The sequence below is a fragment of the Canis lupus genome, chromosome 30, assembly GCF_003254725.2.
Source record: "Canis lupus dingo isolate Sandy chromosome 30, ASM325472v2, whole genome shotgun sequence".
NCBI classification, from domain to species: Eukaryota; Metazoa; Chordata; class Mammalia; order Carnivora; family Canidae; genus Canis; species Canis lupus.
Window position 1 is genome coordinate 20,217,772 of NC_064272.1, and position 20,081 is coordinate 20,237,852.

Consider the following 20,081-nt stretch of genomic DNA (forward strand, 5'->3'; position numbering starts at 1 on the left):
TCAGAGCCAAATCACACATCTGAAGTCCCGGTTCATAGGTTCTTGACATGCTCGCAGGGAACCCACTCATGACCGAAACAAAGTGATATCATTTCAGTGATAGCTCAAAGATGTTCTTACATGTTTCAAAACTTGTTCTGCTTAGATTTCTCCTTACATTTTGGACTTTGGCTCTTGGTTTACTGCATTCCTTTTAATGATGCCTTTGGTACCAGTGACTAGCTGGATTGAGTAAAGAATTCAGGAACATTTCCTGGGAATTCTCCTGTTAGTATTTGGCTTCATGAGTACTCACAAAATCCATCATTATTAACTGGTGCCTTGTTTTTTCACGCTGATTACTATAGACTTCTCTAACCAAAAAATGGATAGAGAAAAAACATTTGGGGCAAATTTACCAAAAAAAAATCAATAGAAAAAAAATCAATAGAAACAAAAAATTTTAGGTGAAATGCAGGTGTTGGTTCACCCTGGATCAATGCTAAGATAAAATGTCATTATCTCTGACACATTGCTAACCCTTCCTCCACATGCTTGATCTCACACACCTGGCTTCTGGTGGGAGTTCACCACATGGATCTATTGTGGGAGAACTCACTTAAACATTGTAACCTGACTATCATACCTCTTTGCTCCATCTATCTCCACCTTGGTACACTGATTTGAGAACCATGCAAAAGTAAGTAGCTATTTCAAAGGTAGTTATTACTATAGTCAGCAGGATCAGTCAGCCAGTGGTAATCAACTAGTTCAAACTTTCCAACATTATTTACCTTTCTTTTCTATTGCCCCAAGTATACCACCTCTACCCTCACTAAATACACACACCACCATCTTCATCACTTAACTTTCTCACCTTCTCCACCATGTACACCACTACCTTCCTCCATAACCACTACCTGACAAAAGTCCAAAGACAGGTCTAGCCAGATAAAAGCCATTTGTTCACACATCTGAATTCCTTTGGACTTGAGTCTGAAAGAGACACATAGTATTTTCAATATTTGTAGAATGCATGCATGCATTGATTACATACTCTTATTCTTTCTATGTAATTAATAATGGAAGCATTATATAGTAAAAATTTCTAAACTTCTCTATAAAATTTTAGGACTTGGTACAGTTGGATACCTTTCAAATAATATGGACCCTATAACCTTTGTGTGTGGAGGAAGAAGAGGAAAGGGACAGACTTGATTGCAATACTTTTAAGATGGTCTCTTTCCTTCTAATCATCACCATACCGGTGACAGGACCATTTTCCAAGATTTCATTTAATCCCATTCTCCTAAATGTTTTCATCTTGCCTGCTTCTATATCTGTTATAATTACTCTTCTTGTTGGAAATGTGAAAATGACAGACAAAATAGAAGAATGGTGGTGATGATGAGTCTCCGTTACTTAAATGTCTTATTTTGTGCCATTTACTTTAATAAGGGATATAAAGAATGAAAAATAATGCTAAAGATTACTCTTCACAGACTTCTTTAAGTTCTTAGAGTGGTGAGGTAATAGAAGTGGGTGTAAGGAGGAGGGTCCTTGATACAGTCAACAAATTTTTTTTTTGAGCCATCTTTTTCTGCTCTGGTTCCATGGTGTGGGTATATAACACCAAAAAAAAAAAAAAAAAAAAAAAAAAGGTCCCTGCCCTCATGAAGCTTAAATTCTATTTGGAGCAACAGGGAATAAACAAATAAAAAGTATGTAGTGTATGAAATAATAGTAATAATATACATATGTAAAATATTATTGTAATTAAGAAAAAAAGAACTGCAAGGTAATGGAGAATGATAGAAATGTCATTTCAGGTTAGTGTTCAAAAAGACTTCTCAAAGGACCTCACATTTGGCATATTCCTGAAATAAGTTAGGTCAAGAGACCCATGAGAAATTTCATGGGGGAGGGAACATAGCAGTAGCCATGAGAGAAGAGTGTCCTCAGAGACTTCTAAAAACACTAAGGTTTAGGATACTTAATAAATAATTGTTAATGAATATTGGGTAGGAGAGAAATTCATTTGACTTCTAAGTGGAAAAGTTTCATAGGAATAGAGAGAAAAAAAAAAGGAATGGAGAACACATTAGAAATCAGGTCAAAAAAAAAAAAAAAAAAGAAATCAGGTCTGCTGATGTGTATTGGAATTACCAGTATACTGATCATGTAAAAGCCATGAAATGAGATACAATTGCCAAAAAAAAAAAAAAAAAGCTATATTTGATGGAGAAATGGAGTAATCCAAGGATCAAGCATAGATGATTACAATGTAGGATTGCCAGATATGATATAGGATATACACAATTAAATTTGGATTTCAGATAAACAATGGGTGTATTTAGTATACATATGTCTGAAATACTGCATGGAGCATACTTGTACTAAAAAATGATTCACTCTCTGAAATTGAAATTACCTGGGTATCCTGTCTTTTTATTTGCTAAGTCTGGCCACCCTACTCCAATTGTTAGAGGTAAGGTAATTGAGAAAGGAGCATAGGCATTGAGGTTAGGGGAAAGCCAAGAGGGTGTGGAGTCCGAGATGCCAAGTGACGAAGGTGTACCCACATGTCAAGAGTCCTTCAAGTACAGTCATTACTCCAAACAATGCTCAGAAGAACTCTCAGCTATTACTGTGAGATATGGGGCCAAATGAACCCCCACTCAAATTAATTTAACCTGAAGAGTGTTACTTTTATCTGCTTTATGTAAATGGGTCCCAAATAAGCTTTCATTGCAACAAAATTTTTTGCAGCTGAACAAGAAGTTTGAAGACTAATGAGCAAGGGAATTCACACCATTTGAAACAGATCAGACTCCTCAGAGTTGAATTAAACAGACACAGACAAAGGAGTCATAAAGGCTTTTATTTCAGAATTAATATTCCTTATTTTTAGTTTCCAGCTTATCATTGAAGAGTGTATAAAACAGATGAGTTTTGAACTAAACCAAATGAGAACAAATGGAAATATTGCATCTAATAAAAACAGTGCAGCAATGGATGCAGAGATTGTACTAAGACCTCTCATGGACTTCTTGGACAAAACGTAAGTTTTCCACTTGGTTTTCTCTTTAACCATTGCCCTAAATTTGATTGATATGGGTTTAAGGGAAAAAATTGTTTTCCTCTACATAGGACAGCTTTAAAAAAGGCTTCTATGGAAGTACATTAATTTCACTAAAAAGGAAAAGACTTTCAGTTCATTACCAGATGTAAACAAAAGCAGGGATGGCTTTATGCAGGAAAGAAAAAATGGAGAAGAAATAAATCTTCGTAACTAAGGAGTTTGGTGTTCTGAGGGGAAAGAGCATTAAGATTTTATGCTCCTCAGATCAGACATTGTTTTGCCTCCTCTTGTATACCTAAAAAGCCTGGGTTGAGTCTAGAATGTCTGATTTCATGTCAGAAACCTGAAGAAGAGAATAACACAAATATGACTGGAATTAATTCAGCTCAGAGGCAAGTAGACTGCTGCCTGACCCAACCTTCAATAATTTATTGAGCACCTAACTTTATCAAACTTTATTCTAGGCACTAGGTAGTGATGAAAAAGAGTCAAAATCCCTGACTCCATGGAAATGATGGTCTCATTTTGATGGGAGTTGAAGTCTTTGTGACTAAGACAGTGTTCTTAACTAAAAAGTCTTATTTTTAAAAACATTTATTTATTTATTTTAAGATTTTATTTATTTATTCATAGAGACACACACAGAGAGGAGAGAGAGAGAGAGAGAGAGAGAGAGAGAGAGAGAGAGGCAGAGACACAGGCAGAGGGAGAAGCAGGCTCCATGCAGGGAGCCTGATGTGGGACTCCATCCCCGGGCTTCAGGACCATGCCCTGGACTGAAGGTGGCGCTAAACCGCTGAGCCACCCGGGCTGCCCAGAGGTCTTGGTTTTTAATGCTCCTGCTAAATCCCTACTCTTACTAGTTCTAGTTTTATAAGTTTGGAGTAGAGTCAAAGCAACTATATTTTAAAATGTGTCTACATTTATCTAAAACAACCAGAGACATGATGTCTTAAATAGTGATATTTAACATCAAACTGAAGGTAGAAAAGTAAAAAATATTTCTGAATGCCTATCAAGGGACCAGTGTTATGCCTGGTCGTTTGCATATGTTTACCCCATTTCATATTGCTGCAGCAAATTAATTAATACCAAAGAGACCAAGATAAATAAGGCCACAATACCTTTCTTTAAAGAAAGAATTAGTAGGGAGGAACTCCTTCTATATAACTTATATTTTAATTCCATTTCCCTTTCCTTAAAATCTTATCACATAAGCAAGACTAATGTCCTTATCACTTTAATATTTGATAGACAAATTAAATCTTATTTTCTGTTCTTTATGAGGAAATATCTAGGAGATAGTTTAGCAGGAGGGAGGTAGGCAAGTGATGTAGAAGAAAGAAGAAAGGGAAGAAAGACAGAAAGCCTTCTTCATTTCTTTAGTTTCTTAATGTAGACTTTTACATTCTAATTTCCTACACAATCCCTTGATGTTTTATCATATAGATGGCTCTTTTCCGTGGCCAATATGGAATCAATCACATAAACACACCACCATTCTGTCATGAGTGTGGTAGTTAATGGAGAGCAGGACAAAGCAGTCTTAATTCTCTTAAACCTCCTACTGGAATGCCTTCTGGCTTTAGACCTCTAACCAGCAGTTTGAAGATATGTCATTTATCATTAGCAAAACTTTTAATATATATATATACTGTATAAAGTATATAAAAGTGTATAAATATATATATATATATACTGTAACCAAATGTTGTAGAATATACAGAAAGTTCTAAGTTATCCTAATACTGTTAACTACTAGCTGACAGAACTTGAATCCATTTCACCATCTGCAAAATGGGGCCAATACATAAAGTTGGTGGAATGTACTTTTCAGCACACTTCAATTATTTTATTGTCTTGATTTTATACTTAGAATTATACATCATTATATCATCTTCTATATATTTTTTTCTAATTCCTACTAGAAAAGGACAGTATATAAGGATACAAACAAAAACCAGAAGCTTTAAAAATTTGTGAAAGTTTAAAATTTTTGGAAAGAGATAAGAGGTATATGAAGAGTTGCAGAAATTCTCAGAGCTAATAAAAAATGTGTAACCATAAAGCCATTTGTTTGGGGAGATTTTTAAAAGTCAGGTATTCTGTTCTCAGGGAGCCAACAGGTTAGACAGGAAAAATAAGGTACACAAACACAAAGGGTATAAATTAATAATTCCTTATTCAGACCATCAGTAGAAATTCCATTTGGGTTAGATCTTTCAAGATGGATAGGACTTAGAGGTATGGAAGTGAAGGATAGGCATTCAAGGGAGGGAGAACAGCTGATATAGTTTACATGAAAATGTGACCAACTGTAAGACAGTAAATGTCTATTGCCAACTTGTATACACGGCATTTTAAAAATTGTCTGGTTAATTGGTCTGTGGTCAACCAATCTAGATAATTCAGTTTCCAAAATATAGGCTTTTCAGCTTGCATTCATTATAAAGTTGGTTAACTGACTAAATTAAGGAAGCAGTTGCTAGATCTCCTGTTTGTTCATTTAAAATGAACAATAGAGGGTTGGAAGTCTTCAAGGTAGCTATGAGGAAATCCCCTTAGAAGTAGTGTTATGTTATAAATGTATAGACTCTCTAAATAAAACATCTTATTTCTTTATGTTTCATTTTCTTCACCAAGACCTCACCACTCTAAAAAACGAAGTGTAAACTCTCTTCCCAGCTGGCAGAAATCCCATGCAGAGCTGCAAACATCAAGAATTTTATACCTATTCATTAGTTTCCAGTCTAAGTAGAGTTAGTTGGCATGCCAAGTATGTGGGCTAACCATATATACAAGGTCAATTCTTAAACCCAAACCTTTTGAAAATGGAAATAACACATCTGTTATAAAACTGGCATATTTGTTTTGTCTCAAAGTATCCTATGAATGTCTCCAAGGTTAGGTACTGTCATTCTGCCATGACCATCTGCTGGTTTCTTCCCTGTGTCTGTATCATGAATGCTACCCTCCAACAATGGTTTCCAAAAGAGTAGGGCTACAGATTCCATAGCTGTGCACAGAGGCTCCAATTTTCCTCTTCATGCAAAGGTTTTCTAATGTATTTTCATATATTAGGTATCTGCATATAGTAGTGTTAGGAGAAATAATTCTACATAAATGTGCATTTGGGAAATCTGCAGACAAGGTTTTCAAACTAAGGTGATTTAAATAATAGATGTTATCATCATTCTGTCCATGAGAAGAATTTGTAAGAAATACAAATCTAAACCTATTAACGTTGGTAAATTTGGGATCTTCCAAAACTGAACTTAGAGAAACAAAACAGATTGGTAGTTGCCAGAGGTGGGGGAGGAGGGATAATGGGTAAAAGTGGTCAAAAGATACAAACTTCCAGTTATAAGTAAGTCTTATGAATGTAATGTACAGTACAATGACAATAGGTAACAATATTTTATTCTACATTTAAAAATTGCAGAGGTTATAATAGATCTTACAAAAAATGTTAACTCTCTGAGGTAATGGATGTTAACTAACATTGTGGCAATTTTGCAATGTATATACATATCAAATCATTATGGTATACACCGTAAACTTACACAATGTCATACGTTTATTGCATCTCAGTAAAACTGAAAAATAAATAAAGTTGGTAAATATTGGTTTTTGAGTAAAATTATAGGTGTCTTTGTTATGTTGGAGCAGTACCAGGTAGCAATAATAGTTTGTTTCTTTGGTATTTGGCCTGCGTCATGAACGTGAGGCATGTTGTAAAAATAAGAATGTGGATGAAAATCATGGACTTTGGGGGACTTGATGTTAACTTAGGCAACAATTTAAGGGAAAAGATATCCTGATTTCATTTTCTACCAAGTATATATTATCTAATATATATGTTGAAATACATTTTTGATATTTTTTCAGTAAATAAAATTTAGCACTTGAAAATTATAAAGGCCTATTCATATGTTTAAATCTCAGTGTTAAAAACATGAATTTCTGATGAATAAAATAATTTGATACTTTGAAATGAGACTTACAAGTGATTATATGTTTTGTTTTATTTCAGATTAAGTCTTTCAGCAAAAATCTGTGAGAAAACAGTTCTGAAGCGAGTTTTGAAGGAGTTATGGAAGCTAGTTCTTAACAAAATAGAAAAACAAATTGTTCTCCCTCCTCTGACAGATCAAACAGTAAGTATTTGAAACCATGATTTGATTATACTTTTTGTTTTATGATTTAAGTATAGTTGACATACAACATTAAATTAGTTTCAGTTGAACAACAGTGATTTGACATTGTTACCATACAAGGTTATTAAAATATTATTAATTGTATTCCCTATGCTATACTTATCATCTCCATGACTTATTTCATTACGGGAAGTTTGTACCTCTTAACCACCTTCACCTATTTTGCCCTTCTCCCACCCACCTCCCTTTTGGCAAACACCACTTTGTTTTCTGTATTTATGAGTCTGTTTGTTTTTCTGTTTATTTGATTTGGATTTAGATTCCACCTATGAGTGAAATCTCCTAGTATTTGTCCTTCTCTGACTTAATACCCACAAGATCTATCCGTGTTGTCACAGATGGCAAGATCTCATTCTTTTTATGACTGAATAATATTACATTGTGTGTACACACACACACACACACACTACATCTTTCTGATCCATTCATCTATTGGTGGACACTTGGGCTGCTTCCATATCTTGGCTATTATAAATAATGCTGCAATAAACATAGAGGTGCATTTATCTTTTTGACTTAGTGCTTTCATATTCTTTGGGTAAATACTCAGCAGTAAAATTACTGAATCAAATGATATATCTATTTTTAATTTTTTGAAGAACATCCATACTGTTTTCCATAGTGGTCCCACCAATTTACATTCCCAACAAGGAAAATCAAGTGCATAAGGGTTCCCTTTTCTCCACATTCTCACCAATATTTGTTACTTCTTGTATTTTTTATTCTAGCCATTGTGACTAGAGTGAGGTGATATTTCATCCTGGTTTTAATTTGCATTTTCCTGATGATTAGTGATGTTGAGCATCTTTTCATCTGTCTGTTGGTTGTCTGTCTTCTTTGGAAAAATGTCTATTCAGGTCTTTTGACCACTTTTTAATCAGATTATGCAGGGTTATTTTGTTGTTGTTGTTTTGAGGATTTTTGGTATTAAACTGTGTAAGTTCTTCATGTATTTTAGATATTAACTTCTTATCAGATATATTTGCAAATAGCTTCTCCCATTCATTAGGTTGCCTTTGCATTTTGTTGATTTGTATTGCTGTGGAAAAGCTTTTTATTATAGTATAGTCCCAGTAGTTTATATTTGTTTTGTTTACCTTGCCTAAAGAGACAGATCTTTAAAAAATAAAATAATATAAAATAGACAGATCCATAAATATGTTGCTAAGGCCGTTGCCCAAAAGATTACTTCCTGTTGTCTTCTAGGGACTTTATGGATTAAGGTCTCACACTTAGGATTTAATCCATTTTGAGTTTACTTTTTTCAAAGATTTCATTATTTATTTGAGAGAGAGTGTGTGTGCATACAAGTTAGGGGAGGGGCAAAGAGAGAGAGACAAGAAGACTCATCATTGAGCAGGGAGCCTAACATGGGGCTCCATCCCAGGACCCTGGAATCATGACCTGAGCTGAAGGCAGATACTTAATCCACTGAGCCACCCAGGTACCCCATTTTGAGTTTATTTTTGTTTATGGTGTAAGACAGTGGTCCATTTTCATTCTTTTGCTTGTGGCTATCTAGTGTTCCTATCTTTTCTTGCAAAGCAAGGTCTTCCAAAACTGTGTTGAATAAAAGTGGTGAAAGTAGACATTCTTCTCTTGTTCCGGATTGTAAAGGAAAAGCTTTTATTTTTTCCCCATTGAGTGTGGTATTAGCTGTGGGTTTTTCATATATGGCCTTTATTATGTTGTATTTTGTCAAATGCATTTTCTGCAGCTATTGAGATGATCACATGGTTTCTATCCTTCCCCCTTATAATGTGATGTATCAGTCAATTGATTTGCAAATAATGAAAACTTCCTTGCATCCCTGGAATAAATTCTACTTGATTGTGGAGATTTTTTTTAAAGATTTATTTATTTATTTGAGAAGGAGAGGGAAAGAATCTCAAGCAGACTCCCCACTGAGCATGGAGCCCAGTGTGGGCCTCAATCTCATGACCCTGAGATTATGATCTGAACTAAAACTAAGAGTCATACGTTTAACCAGCTAACTATGTGATTTTTTGATTTTTCAAATATATGGTTGAATTCAGTTTGCTAATGTTTAGCTGAGGATTTTTATGTCCATATTCATCAGGGATATTTGGTCCTTTTTTTTTTTTTTTTTGAGTGTCTTTATCTGGTTTTAGTATCAGGGTAATGCTGGCCTCTTAGAATGAATTTGAAAGTTTTCTTTCCTCTTTTATTTTTTGGAATAGTTTGAGAAGAATAGATATTACCTCTTCTTTATTTTTTGTTAGTATTTTTTATTTATTTATTTGAGAGAGAGCATGAGCAGGGGGGAGGAGCAGAGGAAGAGGAAGAAACAGACTGCTCCCCGCTGAGCAGGGAGCCTGATGTGGGGCTCAATCTCAGGACCCCAAGATCATGACCTGAGCCGAAGGCAGACGCTTAACCAAATGAGCCACCCAGGCACTCTAACTCTAATTTAAATGTTTGTTGAATTCCTTTGTGAAGATATCCAATTCTGGACTTTCAATTGTTGGGAGTTTTCTTGATACTGATTCAATTTCATTACTAGTCTGTTCATTACTTGGTCTATTCAAATTTTCTTTTTTTTTTTTTTAAGATTTTATTTATTTATTCATAAGAGACACAGAGAGAAGCAGAGACATAGGCAGAGGGAGAAGCAGGCTCCATGCAGGGAGCCTGACGTGGGACTTGATCCCGGGTCTCCAGGATCATGCCCTGGACTGAAGGCAGTTCTAAACCGCTGAGCCACCCAGGCTGCCCAAGTCTATTCAAATTTTCTATTTCCTCCTGATTCAGTTTTAGAAAATTGAATGTTTCTAAGAATTTATCCATTTTTTTCTAGGTTGTTCAATTTGTGGGCAAATAATGTTTCACAGTATTCTCATAATCCTTTGTATTTCTGTAGTGTCTGTTATTTTTCTTTCTTCACTTCTGATTTTGAGTCCTTTTTCTTGATGAGTCTGGCTAAAGGTTTATCAATTTTGCTTATCTTTTTAAGGAACTAGTTTTTGGTTTTAATGATTGTTTCTATTTTTTAGATTCTATTTCATTTATTTCTACTCTGATATTTATTATTTCATTCCTACTAACTTTTGGCTTTGTTCTTTTTCTAGTTCCTTCAAGTGTAATAGTATATCATTTATTTGAGATTATCCTTGTTTCTTGATGTAGGTTTGTATTGCTATAAACCTAGAACTGCTTTTGTTGTGTTCCAAAGATTTTGGACTGTTGTATTTCCCTTTTCATTTGTTTCCATGTATTTTTAAACCTCTTCTTTGATTTCTCTGTTGGCACATTGTTGTTAATTAGCATGCTTTTAGCTTTCATGGGATTTTTTTCATTTTTGTCCATAGTAATTAATTTCTAGTTTCATACTACTGTAGTTTGAAAAGTTGCTTAATAATGATATCAGTCTTCTTAAATTTATCGAGACTGGGTTTGTGGCCTACCATGTGATCTATCTGTCCTGGAGAATATTCCATATGTACTTGGAAAAATATATATATATATTCTGCTGTTTTGAAATGGAATGTTCTATATATATCAGTTAAATATATATGGTCTAATGGGTTCTTCAAAGCCACTGTATCCTTTGATTTGCTGGCTGGATAATTTATCTATTTATGTAAGTGGGCTATGCAAATTCCCTATTATTATTGCATTACTGTTAATTTCTTTATGTCTGTTAATGTTTGCTTTATATGTTTACATGCTCCTATGTTGGATGCATGGATATATACAAGTGTTATACCTTCTTGTTGGATTGATCTTTTTGTCTTTATGTAATGCCTTCCTTTCACTCTTGCTGCAATCTTTGTTTAAGACTCCATTCCATCTGATAAAAGTATTGCTACTCGAAATTGTTGCTTCTGTTTGCATGGAATATCTTTTTTTTTTTTTTTCATCCTTTCTCTTTCAAGCTTTATGTGTCTTTAGGTCTGGAGTGAGTCTCTGCAGTGAGTCTCTTGAGATATCTTGTATATTTGATTGGAGTATTGAGTCCATTTACTTCTAAAGTAAAGTAATTATTGAGAGGTATATCCTTTTGTCATTTGGCTGTTTTCTGGTTGTCTTTGTAGTTCTTCTTTGTTCCTTTCTTCTTTTGCTCTCTTGTGGTTCAATGGCTTTCTTTAGTGTAATGCTTGAATTTCCTTTTATTATTTGTATATCTTATACGTTTTAATTTGTGGTTATCATTGGGTTCATATATAACATCCTATATATATATAGCAATTGTTAAGTTGGTGGTCACTCAAATTTGAACACATTCTAAAAGCATTAAATTTTAATTCCACCTCCACATTTTTGTTTATGATGTCATATTTTAAACCTTTTTATTTTGTGTATCCCTTGACCAATTTTGGTAGATATGACTGATTTTGCTATATTTGTGTTTTAACCCCCATACTGGTTTTATAGGTGATTAATCTACTACCTTTACTATAGTTTTGCTATTACCTGTGAATTTTTTTCCTTTCATAATTTTCTTCTAGGTATGCCTTCCACTTACATAATTTAACATGTCTTCAACATTTCAATATTTCTTGTAAGGCTGGTTTTGTGGTGATAAACTCCTTTAACTTTTGTTTGCTGGGGAAACTCTCTCTCTTTCATTCCAAATGATAACTTATCAGATAGAATATTTTTCTTTTTTTTTAATTTTTATTTATTTATGATAGTCACAGAGAGAGAGAGAGAGAGGGAGAGACATAGGCAGAAGGAGAGCAGGCTCCATGCACCGGGAGCCCGATGTGGGATTCGATCCCGGGTCTCCAGGATCGCGCCCTGGGCCAAAGGCAGGCGCCAAACCGCTGCGCCACCCAGGGATCCCAATAGAATATTTTTCATTGTAGGTTTTTTTCTTTCAGCCTACAGTTGCCATGGAAAAATCAGCTGATATCCTTATAGTGTTTCCCTTGTATGTAACTGTTCTCTTTCCTCATGATGCCTTTTAAGATTCTCTCTTGGGACTCCTGGGTGGCTCAGTGGTTGAGCATCTGCCTTTGGCATAGAGTATGATCCCACAGTCCCGGGATGAAATCCCACTTGGGCTTCCTGCCTGGAGCCTGCTTCACTCTCTGCCTGTGTCTCTGCCTCTCTCTGTGTGTCCCTCATGAATAAATAAATAAAATATTAAGGGATCCTTGGGTGGCGCAGCAGTTTGGCGCCTGCCTTTGGCCCAGGGCACGATCCTGGAGACCCCGGATCAAATCCCATGTCAGGCTCCCGGTGCATGGAGCCTGCTTCTCCCTCTGTCTATGTCTCTGCCTCTCTCTCTCTCTCTGTGACTATCATAAATAAATTAAAAAAATAAAAAAATAGGATTCTCTCTTTACATTTTGCCATTTTAATTATGTGTCATTGTGTGAACTTCCTTGGTTTCATCTTGTTAGGTAGGGCCTTCTGTGTTTCCTAGACCTGGATGTCTGTTTTCTTCCCCAAATTAGGAAATTTTTCAACCCCTTTACCTCTCTTTTCTCTTTCTGGCATGCCTAAAATTCAAATGTTATTACTCTTGATGATGTTATTGTCCGGTATTACTTTATGCTGTTCAGCCTGGATGCTTTCCGTGACACCATCTACCAGATTGCTAATCCATTCTTCTGATGTATTTTTCATTTCAGTTATTGTATTCTTCAGCTCTGACTGGTTCTTTCTTATATTTTCTATTTCGTTTTTGAAGTCCTCATTGAGTTCAGTTACTCGTTTCTCAAATCTGGTGAGAATCTTTATGACCATTAGTTTGAACATTTTTTAGGCATATGAATAATTAGTTTAGAGCTTTTTCTGTGATGTTCTCTTATTCTTTCATTTGGGACATATGTTTTTGTCTCCTCATTCTGTCTAACTCTGTGCTTGTTTTTATGTAGTAACTAGGTCAACTCTACTTCCTGGTCTTGACAGTAGTGCCTTTGTATAGAAGAATTTCCACGGTACCCTGTAGCACAGTCTCTTCTGATCACCAGAACCAGACGCTTCAGGGTTGTTCCCTATGTGGGCAGTATGTGCCCTTCTGTTGTGGCTGAGCTGTGACTGCCATGAGCTCAACTGTTTGGTGTGGCCAACACTCAGCCTAGCTGTCTACAGTTGGATTCAGCTGCTTGCACATCAGAGGGCAGCTGTTGCTCCCTGTGCAGCCATTTAGAGGCCTAGTTGCAGGAAATATGAGCATGCTGATATGTGGGGTAATCTCCTATTCTGAGGGCAAGAGTCAACCTAGAGAGGCACTGGGCCAGGGCATGCATTGCTGGCAGTGTAGATAGAGAATGTTAGTATTGACTCTCACAAGTGTCGGCTATTCAGTCTGGGGAGGGCAAGAAAAATTGCACCTGACAGCACTTTTGTTTCCAGAGAACTCTCCTGCAGATTGCTGACCTTCTGGCACTCTAAAATTAGCCAATCAATCTTCACATAAAACCCTGGGCACTTTTCAAACTACTGCTTCTGTGGTTCTGGCCAAGTTATTTGGCTTGCTGCTCTGTAAGAGCAAGGGCTTGGTTTCCTATCACTCTCCAGCTTGCCTAGGGTTAACCTTTGCTAATTTTCAAAGCCAGATATTATGGGAACTTCTCTTCCCAATGTGGGTATCAAGGGCCAGGAGTGCCCAGTGTAGGGTCCAATCCCCTCACTTCTCTGGTCTGTGATGTCCCTCCTATTTGTAGTGAGTCACACCAGGTGTTTGGTTCCTAGTTGTTTCTCTACCCTTCTATTCTTTTTGATATGTACTTCTCTCCATAAAACGGAAGATCTGTCCTGCCAGTCTTCAGGTTGTTTACAAAGTTAGTTATGTAGATGTAGTTGTTTCCTTGGTGTGTCCATGGAATGAGGTGATCTTAGGATCCTCATGTTTCATCTTGTCCCTCTCTCCCTTGATTATACTTTCAGTAACCCATCTAATTATACTTCGTTTAAGTGAGTGACTCTCATCCAGCCAAATTAATGATTAAATCAATTTTGAGAAAAAGTCTTTGGTAAACACTATCTAAATAATCATTCAAATGACATTTTTCTATACAAATGAGTTTTGAATAATGTCAACAGTCAAAATTCACACTTCCTTAACATTCAGAACTTCATTTTTTGAAAAAAGTATGAAAGTTTTCAACTTACAGCATTATCTGCTCTATACACATAATTTTTAAATTTATTTTTACTGTGAAACCCCAGAGAAATAAATTTAGGGTAAAATACCATCACTGTGGTTTTTTTTTTTTTTTTCCTAAAACATTACAGCTCAAGAAGATAAATCCAAAACTATTTGGAATATTTTTCTCCTTCCCATTTTACTTTCTTTTTTTTTTTTTCTTTTTTTCCATTTTACTTTCATCTATTACCTTCCCACTTGGAGTTAAGAGAGGAGACACCTTAACGTCACGTCCTTTGAATCCACTGAATCATACACAGTGAAATAAAAAAGAACCAGAATGATCACTGGGCAGCAGAGTTAGAGAATGGTCAAGTCCTATGTCTCAGGTCATATCCTGAGACAAAATAATAGAAAAAAAAAATAGATAACCTTAGCATGCACCTATTATGAAGCAACTTTTTTTTTCTGTGCTTAAGGAAGGCAAGTTGATGCAAATAATGAATAATTATGAACTAACCTGTTTTGACACCATTAATCATGTATACTCAATCTATATGTACCCAATGAAATTATATAGAAAATGTATTCTTATAAAGTATTCCAAGATGCTATGATTCATATCTTTTGATTTCCTGCCAGCAACTGATAAAATTCTTTATAACCTCTATATATGGAAAGCCAAATTATATATAAAAACATGCATGCATACTTTATTCTGCTACAATACATATGCATTTCTATAACACTGTTAGCTATCATGTAATTGGTAAACAGGGGAATGATGCCAGTAAAATCTGGAAGTTGAGTTGGTTTATGTATAAATTTTCCTAGGTGGGAGGCTCTGAAATGTAATATAAGACTATAAAAGAAAGAGCACTCAGTTACTACTACATAGGGGTGAAAGGCACACTTGTACATAGTTTTTCTATCCAAAGAGATGAAGCTTGTATGGCACTCACACAGGACAGGCTACTCACCTCCCTGGGCTGAGCATTCCCCTTACTGTATGGGAATTGCCACAACCCATATTTGTATTCTGTTGTTTTGTTGTTGTTTGTTTGGATTGTTTATTATTTTGCATTTTTAATACCCCTTGTGGCACCAACTGGCCTCCCTGAGTTCCTTGTGTGCTATACAAGCTGTCTCCCAAAGTAGCACTTACTGTGTTTGATCATTGGTTATAAAATTGCATGAGCTTTGACTGTGCTGCCCACTGCTATTTTCCCCATGAGCCCTATTATTTCTAGAGCACAATTTTGGAGATTGAGGTTTTCAAAAATACATACATCATGCTATAGCAGAAACTATTTGTAACATTTCATTTTTTCTATAAGGTCTTCCCTAGGAAAGCTTACTATAACATCAATTTTTCTCTAGCATTGAGTTCTTAAAGTATGAAGCAATATCTGTCATTCATACATTTATTCACTCACTATGTGTTCTTTGAGATTCTGGTATGTGGTGGGCACCACAGTGGGGATAAAAATAAGAGCAAATTAGACGCTGTTTTCATAAACTTTGTAGTCCTTCATTTCCCAATAAATTCATAGCATCCACTAAAAAATGAAGATTATTATTCCAGGATAGTTGATTTTCCCTCCTGAGAAAATATTCTAGGGTACTAATGAACTTAGTACCAAAGTTAGTTCTTTCCTGCCATTTTACCAATAGACATACCTCTAGTTTTTCATTCTAGTAGTGCTTTGGATGGTTTATTCCTCTGTTTTTCAAACTTTTCCCAGGACCTTGGAGTTCTAGAAAGAGCATCTAGCTGAGGGAAGAGTTAAGAGGGCAGACTCTGATAGACTGGGAAGCATCTGAGGAATAGCAGCTTCACCTGCCTCAGCTCTGTTTCTTGAAAGTTTGCATAGATTTATTTGGGGGCCAAGTGGAGTGAGGGAACTGCCCTTACTAAAAATAAATAATAAATATTAAGGATCATTGATTTAATCCATATGCTACATTAAAGTGGTTACATTAGTAGTAACCCATGCATTAACTCAGACTTAAAACTTTCTGGAGTGGGATGCCTATGAGGACAATTGCCAGCAGTACTAGGTATCTTTGACCTAATCTGTAAAACAGACTAATTAAGTGTGTATGGCATAAAAGTCACAAATATAAGAAGGGAAGTAAAGCAAATTTTCTATTGACTACGTTTCTACTGTTACTGAAATTCTAAGGACTGACTATTCTCTCTTCTTTTCTGTGTCTCTAGGGACCTCAGATGATTTTCATAGCAGCTAAAGATCTTGGACAATTATCCAAATTGAAGGTAATAAGAATAAAGAGAGTATTTACTGTCTGTGAAATGTAATGAGCTAACTACAGCTCTACAAGAAACCATCCTTTTACAAGTGATGGTAGCTATTGAGGCAGGATCAAGAAATATCTCACAATCTGCTTTAAGGATGTATCGGGTCAGGCAGGGTCTCAATTTTCTAATATTTTCCAATTGGGAGGGAAACTGTAAAATTTTTATTTGTGTTACAGCTTTCAGGATTACTGCTTTGGGGTAAATTAGATAACATTTTCTTTCAAATATTAAACACACTTTGTATGGATAAAGGCAAAATGGAGTGCTTCATAGAAATCTAGTAAAGTCTAGAGAAATCTTAAAGGCAAGCAAGCTAGTATGGAAAAATGAAACTCATCAAAGCAGACCTTGAGCTTGTCAATATATTCAAGCATATATAAATGAGGATTTCCTGACTAAATAACCCTACCCTTTATTATTGCAGTTGTGCAGGGAACCTCATTTTCTGTCCTTCTAGAATAGGTTAAAGTACATATTGTGCTGCTTTGACTTTTTCACTTTGAATAATGCCCTTCACATTCTTCCATTCTGTTGCATATGGGTGGATTTCCTTCTGCTTAAGAGCCAAATAAGATTACCACATTTTCTTCTCCCATTCATTCATCAATGGATAACTTACAGGCCAACATTATGCCTATAGTAGAAATATGTGTTGTTTTAGTTCCATTTCTATCTTTTAGGATATAATGTGTATCATGGGGATGAGTTCCAGACACAAACCCTGTGGTTCAAATTCTACCTCATTTGCTTCCAACTGTGTGTCGTTGGCCAAAGTATTTAAACTTTTTAATTTTCAGATTTGGCACTTGCAAAGTACAGAAAATTTTAACACTTGGCTTATAGGATTGTTGTGAGGATAAATGAGATAATGCATACATTATCTTTGCATGATGATTGCGAAGAGTATGTCACCTCCCACTCACAGAAGCTGGCAGCTCAGAGTTAGGTATCACTGGGATTGTTTTGTGTGTATAATACAGGGGAAGAATAATCTATTTGGCTGCATAATTACTTACTGAGATAAAACAGGTGTCATATATTATCCCCTTGCTCAGAAAAAAAAATTTAAAAGCCAATAATCCATTTAAAAGATATCACCTAAAATTGCTTCTCACAGGTATTATGTTAATAGTTTGGAGGAAAGGTAAAAGGTAGATGTTACTTCCACACTATTGTTTTGGATCTTAGATCTTAATCCCTTCCTTTACTCCCTCTTATTATTTTCCTGGGAATTCTACTATGGAGTTATCGAGGGTTGAAATTTCTCATACAAAACCATGAAGGTGAAAGCATAGTATCTCATTACAAAGAAATGGCCCTGGTCATGCTTCTAGTATCTGTGTGATATTAGGAAACACACTCCACCTCCCATAGCTTCAGTTTCCTGAGTTGGAAGTTATATCAGCCAGACTGTTTTCAGTTCCAAGTGATGGAAAGCATAACATAAGCAAGGAAGGAATTTATTGCTACATGAAATTTTATTGTCCTAGATGACTCTGCTTTCTGTCACTACTTGATTAGGAACCCAAAGGAATGTAATGGAACCCAACTCTGTTCCTTCCTTGTTTGATGTACGGCTATAACAAGCCTACCTTCCTATTTGTAAGATGGTCGTCTCTGTTCTATATCTAATATCCTTTGAACTTGAAATATTGTAGAAAAGAATACCCAACTTGATGTGAGAAATTCCAGCAAATCCCACCAGCACATCTTGGGCTCTGATAATGTTATCACCCCTCCAAAGCTAACTGCTGACAGAGGCTTAACTCATATATCAACCTCTGATCTGGGAATGCTCTGCCTAAAACTTATGAATTCTGAGTGGGATAGAGAGAGCTCCCGAGGGGACATATGTATATATGCGAGGTGGGAAAAATCAGAGTTCACATGAAACATAACACCGTAGGTCCCTTTGCAATTTCCAAACTTCTCCAAGACTGTAAAAAACTAAAAACAAATTATTAATAAAATGTCCTAAAAGGATTATTATTACTCGAATTACAGAACAATAAGGCCTCTACAATATTATGCAAAATTAAAACTCTGGCCATAATAAAGAACTTCAAATTTTACAAAACTGTTATATTTTACTAAAATGTCACTTTTATTTTTATTTTTATTTTATTAAACACTGGGTCTTTGCAATTTTTATATATTAGCATGAAAGCAGATTTGGATATATTCAGAAATCTTATATGGAAATACTAACAAATTATTTCAGATAACGCAGAGTCAGACAATGAGGGAAATTATTTCTCTGCATTTGGTTACAAGTTAGGATTAATCCATTAAAGAAATATTTATTCAGCTATATGACATTACTTCATGCTCTGGAACTTCATAATGTAGATATATTATGTATGCCCAACTTATTACTATTTAATGGGATCAGATTTATTTGGCATATTTTTTGAAAAAATAAATTTTCATGGACAGGTGATGCAATATCAAAACCAATTAGTGTTAGTATAAGTGACTGCAAGTTTACTGCAAGCAAGCAGTGACTCATTGTCAGTCTTTTTCAGAGACTTCATTCTTTGAAAGAGCTATTTTTAAATCTCAAAAAATTATCTCTTGCAAAAATTATATTTTTCTATGACATAGAAAGGGTTGAAGCCAGAGAAATGTGTACTTACTTACCCTAAAACATTTCCACCTATAATTTAGTAAACATTTCCCATTACTGTTTGTTTGAGTTTCAATGGGTAGTTAATATTCTTATTTTTTTAAATGTTAAATGGACATGCTTGTGTTGAAAAACTCTGTATCAGACAAAGATGTAGTGACATACGGGAGTATATATCATGGATCCATGGAGCATTGTATACCATTTTTTCAAAAATATTCAAAGAAGTATGATTTCATTCAAATGTATTGAATGCTACAACATAATGCTAAAAGAAACATAATTCATTTACCAAAAATATACTGAAGGCCTAGGTTATAATTGCCAAGATAGGTAACTGGAAGACTGGAAACACGAGTAAGACTTAGATGGAGATTATCTTCAGGAAATCATGGCATCTACCAAATAAGAATAAGAAAGGGCTATAACAGGCAAGCCACTGGAGATTGCACAGTTTGTGCACTGCACAAAAAGTGCCTGGCTAAGGGAGCAAATGACCACTGAAATAGAGCCCATGTGCCACCTGCCAAGCCATATGAATTGATGCAGAGCTGTGCCCTGTAGAAAAAGAGGCACCTATTATTACCAAGGAAAGGCACTGATTGATCCATTAGTCAAGCCTTGGGTTCTCAGAGCTCTGTCCATCCACATGGGTTTTCCTCTAATTCACATAATGGACCTATAGTAGTCAGCTTCAGTTAAGCTTCAGAACATAAGTCTTTCTTTTACTGAACAACATATCACAATTACCTAGGACAGCTCAGGCATGTAATAAGCACTCAATAAATATCTGTTGA

The 20,081-nt window shown here is 35.4% G+C and overlaps 1 protein-coding gene across 1 annotated transcript in view; it reads left to right on the top strand.

The window, feature by feature from the left end:
- The window catches only part of UNC13C (unc-13 homolog C), a 540,818-nt gene that overhangs the window by 447,780 nt on the left and 72,957 nt on the right, over window positions 1-20,081 (top strand). Inside the window, exons 25-27 of the mRNA XM_049104442.1 lie at window positions 2,891-3,040; window positions 7,095-7,218; window positions 16,560-16,616. Coding sequence (XP_048960399.1) covers window positions 2,891-3,040; window positions 7,095-7,218; window positions 16,560-16,616 — 331 coding nt within the window. The remainder of the gene's footprint in view (window positions 1-2,890; window positions 3,041-7,094; window positions 7,219-16,559; window positions 16,617-20,081) is intronic.